At 36.0% G+C, this 11295-nt stretch overlaps 3 protein-coding genes across 4 annotated transcripts; all 3 read right to left on the reverse strand.

Moving 5' to 3' along the window:
* Positions 1–62: 62 nt before the first annotated feature.
* On the reverse strand, positions 63–1793 carry LOC118740222 (zinc finger protein 182-like). Its single transcript, XM_036471748.1, has 2 exons — positions 997–1793; positions 63–291 (listed from the first exon to the last, which is right to left on the reverse strand). Exons 1-2 carry the CDS (start codon positions 1791–1793, stop codon positions 63–65), a joined length of 1026 nt encoding a protein of 341 aa, XP_036327641.1.
* A 1080-nt stretch (positions 1794–2873) lies between these two features.
* LOC118740745 (zinc finger protein 182-like) lies at positions 2874–7688 on the reverse strand. 2 transcript variants are annotated; one of them, XM_036472413.1, is made up of 3 exons: positions 6914–7682; positions 3280–4021; positions 2874–3217 (listed from the first exon to the last, which is right to left on the reverse strand). In XM_036472413.1, the coding sequence occupies exons 1-3, from the start codon at positions 7551–7553 to the stop codon at positions 3046–3048; spliced, it is 1554 nt and encodes a 517-aa protein (XP_036328306.1). In that variant the 5' UTR covers positions 7554–7682; the 3' UTR covers positions 2874–3045. The 2 variants fall into 2 exon arrangements, with proteins under 2 accessions (XP_036328306.1, XP_036328299.1); XM_036472406.1 differs by lacking the exons at positions 2874–3217; positions 3280–4021 and adding exons at positions 4874–5305; positions 5398–6250 and having other exon boundaries at positions 6914–7688.
* A 2380-nt stretch (positions 7689–10068) lies between these two features.
* On the reverse strand, positions 10069–11295 carry LOC118740761 (S-adenosylmethionine mitochondrial carrier protein homolog; the record flags this gene model as incomplete). The annotated part of the gene is given in 3 exon segments (XM_036472424.1): positions 10069–10691; positions 10779–11197; positions 11284–11295. Coding segments are annotated over 3 exon segments (558 nt in total), but the record flags the coding sequence as incomplete, so codon positions are not given.

Raw genomic sequence — 11295 nt, forward strand, 5'->3', positions numbered from 1 at the left:
TATACTCGTACTACAATCCTTCGAATGCTTTTCATCCCCTTGGCGTCAAAGTCAAAACGTCGTTACATATCCATCTCAATTTCTTCCCCAACATCTTCAAAATATGCACCACTTTCGGGGTCGTCGACGTCTAAGTCATCTGCCTTAACTTGTGACATAACATCTGAGGTGCTTGCCACCTTTACGACTGCATGACGAATGCGAGTATGAGTATTTTTCAGTTTACGCATCGATTCCAATTCCTCAACGGGCATATCAATTTCATGCTTCAGTTTCAAGTGAACTTTGAGCCTGAAAAGGAAAGAGAATATCAAAATAAACAAAATCACATAAAAAAAAGCGTGAGTACCAGGTACACATAAAAATTGATATGTAAACATCTGCGTACGGCTTGGCAAAGCGTTAGATGATTCAGCTACATATATATGTATGTATGTACACAAATAGTTTAGCTTAGAAATTAAAAAAATAATTTCATTTCACTTTATTCAATTTGTCGGGACCAGTACACGATTTTTTCATAAACACTTCGGGAATATTTTAGGAAATGTTTTCAGAAACAGTCTTGAACTAGGTCCGAAATATCCCTGAACTAGCGGCAAATGGTCAAACGGTCGAAAATTTGTGAACTTGTCCCGAAGTGATCTCGGTCAAGTTTGGAAATGGTAATTTATTAGTCCCAAAATGATCCCGAAATGGCTTGAACTTGTCCCGAAACGTTATTGCAATAACAAGTATCGAAATGGTCCTCAAATAGTGATGAACCAGTCCCTAAATGATCCCAAACTAGTCCCGAAATCGTCCTGAACTAGTCGTGAACTAGTTGCAAAATGCTCCTGAAATAGCCCTTATGTAGTCTACAGAAATGTTTATTTGTGAACACAAGAAAAAATTACAGATTTTCTGCTGGGTTACAAAAGACGCAGTTACAAATTTCCTCCTAGGTTAACGCATACGATATTTGCACGCAAAAAAAAATAATACGTAATTACTTACCTCGACTTCTGCGGATAGCCCCTATCGCAGTAGGCGCACCGGAAAGGCATACCCGTATGTGAAAAGCTATGGTTACGCAGCGAAATCGTATTTTTGAATACTTTGCCACAACCCGTTTCCGGGCAAATGTATCTCAAATTATTATGTTTAACATGCATGTGCGTCGTCAGATGTCCTTTTTGTCCAAACCTGCGATGGCAATGCTGACATTCGTAGGGAAATTCACGCGTATGATAACGCATATGCACCTCCAGCGTTTGTGGTACCGAGAACGCTTTATTACACAGCTCGCACTTGAACGGTAGGAAGTCATCGCGCGAGCAATGTGTCTGTTTGTAGTGTAGCTCACACGACTGACGTGATAAATAAGAACGATCGCAGCCCTCAAAGGTACAATTGAAGCGCGGTCGATCCGGCTCGTGCATGCGTCGGTGGGAAAGCATTTTGCTACGGCTGGTAAACGATTTCTGGCAAAAATCGCAGGTGATGCGGCCAGCACGATGTGGATGAATTATTTTTATTGGTAGATCAGGCGTACAGGCGCGCGATGAGGGTGGGCTGTTTTGTTCTTCAATTTGACTTTGTGTATATTCGCTCAACTCATTGTCCTTTTTGCTCTCACCCGTAGTTGAATCGCTCAGCGGTGTTGCATCTGAGTAAATAGACAGTCCTTCTGACTTGGAAGTTGAACCGGCCATAGAGTTACTATTTGTATTATCGTTACTGTAAAGGACAGAGTGGGGTAGTATGCTTTCAGCAGACACCGAATCGAGCTCTTCAACTAAAAGGTACTCCATTTGTACTGAAAATGTAATAGAAGTAAAACTTCGCTCAAAAACAACATAAAACCCGTTTATTGTATTTTGTGTTTTTGAATTTCAAACTAAATTATTTAAAAAATCGAACAAAAGAATAAAAATCTGTTATAAATGAAAACTAACTAAACTACTATAACCTTGCAGTCGAGACCCCAAAGATCACTAGTTTTAAATTAAATAAAGTAAAATAAAGCATAAAATAAAATAAAATAAATGAAAAAAATAAATAAATAAAATGAAGTAAAATAAAAAATAACATAAAATACACATACTAAAGTAGTTTAAAACAAAGCCAATTAAATTAAGTAAATTTATATGTTCATAAAAATATGTAGGATAAAATCATAAGCGTTAGAAGAAACGAGCCATATATTTAAAAGAAATTATATAAAATGTTTATTACGGGTATTACAGCTTTTATTAATGAAAATTTTAAAAATTGTTTTAATAAGTTTAAAGTATGTTTTTTATTTGAAAAGATGCGTTTCCCAAAACAAATACATTTTTTCTTTCTAAATGGCATTGCGAATATCTTTAAAAGTTCTTCGTTACACCTGTTGCAACACCACCGCTTAAGCTACACAAATAAGTTTGTATGTAAGCGAAAAATTATACAAAATTATTAATAAACAAACTTTTACAAGTACTAAGTAAAATATAGTTAAAATATTAAAAAAAGTGATTTTTAAGCATAAAAAAAACGACTTCAATTCTCACATAAAACTTTAAGATAATCGGTAATTTCTTCATGATCCAATGATCGGATTTAAACCAAATTAGTATGGGACCACCTGTGAGGTAACACCTTTCCTTACAACAACAGCAGCAGCAACATACAGACAAAAAAAAATATTCCGGTGAATTGATAACCTTCTCCTTTTAGTGAAGTCGGTTAAAAATTAAACAAATAAAACTAAAACTGGAGACTCACACGACAGTCGGGTGTAAGCTATCAGAGCGACCCAAAATAGTTTCTGGCTAAGTAACCTCAGCAGTTTTTATGCCGGCAGAGCAAAAACAAAACTCAGGCAAGTCTATATAATTCAAATTAATATTTAATATTATTCTACACACAGTCATGTGTCATCTAGCGCATTTATTTTAAATGTAGACTCAGGACAAATTGAAAAAATCCAAATAAATATGAAATATTTTTCTCTTTATCGAAAATTGCGCTACTTATGATAAAATGTTTCACATCCGTAACTGGAGTATATTTATTTTAGCAGCATCAGTAGTCTGCAAGCTCATCAGCATTAATCTCTTCAATCTGTGCACTGGAGTCAGGTTCTAATGCAGGCTGCAACTGTGCTTTCAGCTCAATCTCTTTGGCAACCAACATACAATCCAGCTCTTCGAGAGTATGATCAATGGCATGTACTCTGCTTATGTGCCAACGCAATCTAAAAATATACATTTGTATTTAAGAAGCAACAATTTTAATTAGAGCTTCTCTCTCACTCACCTGCCCTTGGTTGGGAAATCATGCTGGCAGTAGTCACAGCGATAGGGCAATTGCTTGACATGCGTATATGTGTGATTCTTAAGCGCATGCGATGTTTGAAACATTTTCCCACAACCTGATTGTTCGCAAATGAAGCGCTGTCCCTCGTGTTTCGTTTTTACATGGTTGGTGAGATGCGTCGCCAACATAAATGACTTAGCGCATATGTGACAAACAAATGGATAAATTTTCTTATGGAAGCGCAAATGTATCTGATAGTTCGCTCGGCCAATACAGGTTTTCTCGCAAAATTCACACTTGAAGATGGGATAAGTTTGGCAGGTAATACGCTGCCGATGGCGTTCCAGTTGTTGCTTCGTTGAAAATTCTTTGCTACATTCATCACATTTATGAGATGGCTTATTGAAGCGATGTTTACGATGTCGATGTGATGCCAAGCGCTGTCGCGATGGACTCATATGGTCACAATATTCACACTGATATGGCGGTCCACCAGGGATAAGTGGATGGCGTCCACGCTTTCGTGGCATCGTATCGAATTGATCTTCGACTTTCGGAATTAGATCTTGATTTTCAAAGAGGTATTCCTTTAAATTAATATCATCCTCATCCGATGGCGGTGCTAGATTTACAAGTATTGTTGGTTTTTTCGGCGATTCGTTGGCGTGCATTTTTATAGGTAAAATTACAGGCTCTTCTTTTTCAATCTTGAATGCGGCGATATGCTGATCCTTTTCGATGTCTAGAATTTGTGTTACAAAATGTGTGGTAAGTAACGCGTTAGTAAGTTGACGTGAATACAAAATTAGGACACTTAAAAGAAAAACTCAGACCGTACAAAGAACTCAGAAACCGTTAAATGGATGGCAACGATGCTAACTTTTTACCAGATGCACAAATAACTCATAATTAGGGAGTTCACGAGGTGTCGAAACTGTCAAATGGCGTAAATTTTAAAATAAATGGTTTAAAATATTTTGGGGTTTTTGGTGTACCGTTTAAAGTGTTTTTAACCTTTATAAAATTTATGACATTAATATAATAAGATTCGTTACGATATATTGCGCATTTCTGAAATTACGGAGGAAGGGAGAAAACAGAAAATAATTTAAATTCAAATAAATTTAAAAACAAAAGCAAAAAATAATTGGTTTTCTTAGCAATACATTTTTGTTAATTGAAAATTAGCTAATGAACGCATACGGAATACTCGGCATCGATGTCTTAACAGATACTATTTGTAGGTGTTCTTAAACATATATGTTCGTAGTTTTGATATTTCTCGCCATTATAATTAAAAGTCCTTAAGTTTACGATGGTACATAAGCCACTGGCCAATGGACCCGTTACGCTTACACTCCGTAGAGGCCCTTCAAGCCTGGGCCTGGGTTCAAGCTCGGTTCAACCCAACATTAAAAAATTAAAAATAAAACAGAAACAGAAACAAAAAAAAAAACAGAATAAAAAAAAATAAAAAACAGAATAAAATAAAAAAAAAAATAAAAACATAATAAAATTAAAAAAATAAAAACAGAATAAAATAAAAAAATATGTATTGCACCAATCTATTATTATTATTATTAATGTAATGCAAACATATACCGAAAGGTAAAGATAAGGATTTGAATACTTATTAGTAATTGATGGGCTTTACTTTCCACCGCGTTAGTTTTATTAAATATAATGAAAATATATGTTTAATAGTACTTAATTGACTTAACACTTTTTCAAACAAAAAAAAATATATATATATTTTTATTTTCTAGTATTTCAATAGCTTTCTAATTAATACATTCACACTTAAGATTTCAACTAGTATTCATAAAAAAACTCCACTCACTACAAATAGTTATGTATAAAACTAGTATAAACTAAAGTTTAATTCATTTATAGCTTTAAGTTTTAGATCTATTCAGTAATTTTAACTAAATTTAATCTGGAACGCATCACATGAAATTTACGCATATCTTCCAATTGTTCGAGCGTCACTTCGATGCCATGCTTCTGTCGTATGTGCACTTTTAATCTACAACAAATAAACACATCAGTATATAAGATTCTTCTACTACGTAATAATCAGGAAAAATATTTATGTAGATAAGTACATATATAACTCACTTAGACTTTGCCGGATAGCCACGTTTACAATGTGCACATTCGAATGGCATTGAAGTGTGCGAAAATTCGTGATTGCGTAGCGATGATGATGAGGTGAAAAATTTACCACAACCAGGATGTTCACATGAGTAGCGTACACTGTTGTGCTTTACATTCTTGTGTGTGTTCAAGTGGCACATTTGTGCAAACTTTTGACCACATATATCGCACACGTATGGAAAATCGCCCGTATGAAAGCGCATATGCACTTCAAGTAATTTTCCAATAACGTAAATTTTACCACAAATCGGACACTTGTGTCCGATTCTGTTGTGGAACGTACGCACATGTACAAGTTTAGCCTGTTTGGTTGCATATAAACGACCACATTCTTCGCATTCGAATTTCGGCCGATCCGGTTCGTGAGAGCGACGATGTGTTAGCATACGTGATCGATTCTTGAAAACTTTCTGACAATAATCACAGGTAAATTTGCCACAGTAACGACGTCGCTCCCTGATTTCTCCTTTTTTCGAAATCACTAAAGACTTGACATCGATTTCGACATTTGATTCAGTATTCTTTTTTTTCGTTGGTGATTCCTTTTCTATTATATGTTCCTCATTTTGTTTATCATTAACTAATTCTATATCGCTTTCAGTACTTTCATAGTCAAAAGTAATGTTATCACTCTGAAATTCCGAATTACTTTCTTCGCTCGTTGACTTAATTTCTGAGGGTTTTTTACTGGACAAATCTGGACTTTTGTTTGAAGCTGCATCGATTAACCCATCAGTAAAATTCTTTTCATTTAATTTGACCTTCTGTAGTAGGTACTCTTGGTCATCAATTTGAATTTGTACTGTTTCCGCATCTGTTTATTCAATGAGTTATATAAGAAACAAAAACAACAACAAAATTAATAATGCCACACCAAACTTAGTTAACTTTAAAATTTTAACTTTCACGAATTTAAATTTTATCTTAACTTCATTCAATAAACAATTGAGGAAACATTACAAGTATTTTCGTATTAAAATTTTAAAGTTATGTATTATCCATTCTTGAATTTAGTTACATTTGATGTAGTAGAACATGCGTGCCAAAAAATATCTACCAACCAAGATAGACAATAGTGGTCTACATCACAGTATATCCTACTAAGTCGAATAGTCCCGTATACGCTAACAGAACGACTTGCAATTTAAGGAGCATCTCCCAAAATCTTTGGAACCGTTATAACCTGTTTATAGAAGACAATCCCAATCACATAGTCCTAAATTTCTCTATTGTGCCAGTTATCTTGTTAATACAACAATTTCTATAAGTAAATAAGCATTTCCTTGAGCTGCAAAAGTCTTTTACGAACTACGAGGTTTCCATTAATGCCAGCATGCGAATACGCACGAATTAATATAAAACTTACATATATCTCGTGAAATTTAAATCCACTAGCTACTAAATTCGGTACAGTCAATACTATTTTTGGAAACTAAGCTACTAAACTTCTAAATAGTACACGTATGTATGTAATTACCTTCATCGACCAGCTCGTCGACCGATTGATAATCTTCCATTTCGATATGTTCTTCCAACGCTTCATATTCTATAGGCGTCGCCAAGTGGCCAGCAATAATCTCTTGACTATTAGCTATTTCGTTTTCATTTGCAGCATCGTTAACATGTAGTGCTAGTATGAGTTGTGGATCATTTGTTTTGTCTTCAGCCTGCTCGACCACGTCTTCGGTCACTGTTTGTATGTTACTTTCAATTTGCATAGGCGTCGTAACGTCACTATTTTCATAGCTTTCTTTTGCAATTGGCGGAGACGTCGAAAGGAATTCTTCATCTAGTTGTTCCGTTTTATTCAACTGCATTAAGAACTTCTTAGACTCCTCCACTTTTTTGTGAAAATCATATGCCACCTGCAACTCCAAGCCACATGACTTGCACAGCTGATGAGGCGCATTAACACCACCAGCGTGTAAATCTATTTGCGTACAAACGGTGAAGCAATCATAGTAGCTAAGATTCTCTTCTTCATCGTAAATAAGTTGTAGATCAAGTAATTGAGACTCCTCTGGCACTTGCAGACACAGCCTACAGTAGTCAGATAAATCAACATATTCCGTTGAGCTTTCCTGCAAAGCGGTTTCGCTTTTCGTGGACTGCATCATTATTGAAGGCAATTAATGCCTTTTCCGCGATTGTTTGCCTGGTTTTATTGAAATAATCTTCAACTTTTTCCTGCAAGAAATCAATTCACAACGCTTATAGTCTGTTCCACTACTCAGAGAAGGCGAATTTATACAAGGCGGTGTTGATGGCGAATTTAGATTTTCGCAGCGGTACTTATTAATGTCAAAATGACGTATTTGTTGTAAACAAGGCGAATTCATATTACAACAAACGCATCTTTTTGACATTAACTTATGCCTGGGTTATAATGGAAGTAACGGAACGGAGTGAACTTTCACTTAATTATCCATTGTATGGGAAATGAATGCAAATGGTTATAATGCACGTAAACGTAACGTAAAACGGAACAATCTAAAATCAATAGATCCTTATGAATTCGCCGCGATTTGTTACGATACGCACAGTGCGTATCGTTCCATAATAACTAAGGCATTAGGCTTAACACCGGACAATATTGTCAAGACAATAATGTCAAAATGATGTGTTTGTTGTAAAATGAATTCGCCGTGTTTCCAACAACACATCGTTTTGACATAATTGTCTTGACAATATTGGCCGGTGTAAGCCCTAAGTCAGTAACATAAGATTTACACCAGACAATACCGTCATGACAATTGGGGTGTTCACAGTTCGTTCCAAATTGTGTCTGAAAATGTAGACGGCTACATTTTGAGACATCTTTAGCATCAAACTGTGAGCACCCCTTTCTAGCAGTCGTCGCAAAATCGTCTCAAAACTTTGCTGGTGTTGCCAGACATTTCTTCCTTGCGTGCATTTTTTATATGTCGCCTTTCGATTTTGTTTCTGAAAAATTGTAATTATTTAACTTAATTAGCAATTCGTAATATTTGTTATTTCGTAATTGCGTAAAAAACATACCTTTGAGTGTGACAAAATGTAGACGGCGTCGTTTTCCAATTTTGTATGGGAAACAACAACACCACAGATTTTACGGTTAGAAAACGTCTTAAAATGTAGACGTCTACATTTTGAGACACTATTTGGAACGAACTGTGAACACCCCAAATAATGTCAAAATGATGTGTTTGTTGTTAAATGAATTCGGAGAGTTTACAACAAACACATCGTTTTGATATTGACGAAAGCCAATTTCGGGTGACGCAAAAAAACAAATTCGACGGCATGCGTACCAAAACGCAAGCCGCGAATATTCGGTTAGCCTGTCACAGATTTGCCTGTGGAGAGAGCTGAGGAGAGATGTGTCAGTATGTATATGTATATTACGCAGGCAATAAACAATCTACAATGACGTCACACTGCTGTCAAAAATTTCAAGGGAGTGTTAGCGGTATCACAATCAGCGCCACCTTCTGTATTCGTTTCAACACGCCCTCAAATGGATTGAAGCAAAGGAATATTTCGCTTGGTTCGTCAAGCCGCTTCTGTTGTGTATTTTGCTCTTTACTCCCATTATAACCTGTGAGTAAAGCCTGCAGTACTGGAACAGACTATGTACGTGCTCGTTCAGTGACAGCTGTCCGAGCATTTGGCGTACTGTTATTGGCGATGCCATATCAAAGGTGTTTTTGCAAAAATGCAACCTTGTGTTTTGTATTGCACCAACTGTCATTTATGTAAACAAATAAAATTGGTGTGCATTTCACTTGCAGGAGAATTGCATTTACAACTCAGTACATACTGAGGTTTACAATTTGTGTTAAAAATTACAAGGAAATAATGACTGAAAACGTAACAGCCTTGCAAATATTTATGTCCTCCACGTTAGCAGCAACGACGAGCGATCTTCTAGAGCAAAATACAAATTCAACTTTACCTACTTTACTGCCTACGACACTTGCATCAGCTACAAGCAAAACAACAGATGCAACTGATACGGATATTGAGCCAGACGATAGTGGGCACTTCATTTTAATTCCTCTCACTGTTCTTTTGCTTATTGTGGCTTTATCAGCGCTAGTGAGTATTTAACTAAATCAATGCTTCTGTCCATCTGTGCAATCCATGTATGTATGTATGCTTATCGATTTTTACACTATTTTCATGGCAACGTACAGGTATTCTTGATAGGGCGGAATAGACGCCGCCTAGCTCGTATCTATTGCCGACGAAGAAGTGAGCGCAAGTATTCACTTGAAGACGATTCCGATACGCCAATGGAGCAGGGTGACGATTATGATTTCGACGATCCGAGCGAATGTCTGCTGAAGGGGAAACTACAAATCGATAATGTGAGTGCAGTCATTTAAAACATAATGATACATTCTCTGCGTTTTGTAATATTACATTTTTTCTTATATTACCCAGAGTTACGCAAGTACACTTCGCAAGGAACTATACACTTAAGCAAGCATACCAAACTTTGACGAAAATAGCGGTTATTAGAGCTATTAAACTATCAAATCATAAAATTTTTCCTGCTATAATTGTTGCACCTGATGTTTCGTAATAGCACATGATACTCAAATACATAGATAATTCTCGCGATATACTCATAAATTAAGACAAAGATCGTTATGGAAACTAAGCTAGATTCTAAATATATTTTTGCTTCGATCCAAAGTCTATGAAAATAGAAAATACATTATAAATAAGCATTAAATTGATTCTTACAACTAATCAATTATTTTTAATTTGAGTATATCTGTTTCTACACACATCGATGGTCCTGTGCAATAACCATTCAAAATTCAAAATATTAAAAAATGTTACTACTGTTAAGTGACTTTTGTCTCTAATCCATTTCCATCCCTTACTAAGGAAGCAGTAAGGATTGCTAAACTAAGTTCAAATATTAGACATGGATTCGATAAGGATTAGAGACATGAGCTACTAAACAGTAGTAACGGTTTTTAGTTTTTGAATTTTGAATTGTGTCGTTATTGCACAGGACCATGGGCATAAAGATATGTATGTATGTACGTACATATTACATATGAACGTTTGTTAAGGGCATGCCTATAGACTTAAAATTAAAGAACTTTGCGATTTCATATCAATTATTGCTTTGCTATATATTTGGATTATCCGCTGCTACAGTACCACGCAAAAGTCTTAATGTTAAATCATAAAACCCAAAGAAGAATGCACCGCCTAAAGTGATCCAGAGGACACGTGGTGCAAAACCGGCAAAAAGACTATAGAAAGAAAGAAATTATTTGAATAAAGGACTATATCATGTACAGACATATGTGTATCTACATATATATTAACCCTCCACTCACCCCGCAAAACCACGTTCCCTGTACACGGCCGCTAACACAGTGCGTGGATTCAACTTTCTTGTTGCCGTGCCCTGTTCAGCAAGCATAATACGCGTCTTTGCTACATCTAGTGGTGTAGTGAGACCTGCGGCAATACCACCAGCCATTGCACCACATAATGCAACTGTAAAAGGAGTCGAATCCATGCCAGTTGTAGCAGTCCAATGTAGCTTAAAATATTCCCACATGGGAAATTGTATTAAGCTGAATGGTATTTCACGCATCACCGTAGTACTAAATCCACGATAAAGACCACGGCACAACCCTTCTAGTTTGTAAGCACGCCAAAGTATTTGTAGTGCTGTGGTTTTCTGTGTATTACCAAGTGTTTGACGTCGTTGTTTCGCAATTTCGACGGGTACACGGATCAGGCATGCTAGCTGGAATGCAGTTGTTTTATATTTATCAAAGCATCTGCGCATACATATATGTATATGTAATAGGTATTTCATAACCTCCCACTTACAACTTCAGCACA

This window comes from Rhagoletis pomonella, unplaced genomic scaffold, assembly GCF_013731165.1.
Source record: "Rhagoletis pomonella isolate Grant_MI unplaced genomic scaffold, Rhpom_1.0 Rhpom_scaffold_00001, whole genome shotgun sequence".
NCBI lineage: Eukaryota > Metazoa > Arthropoda > Insecta > Diptera > Tephritidae > Rhagoletis > Rhagoletis pomonella.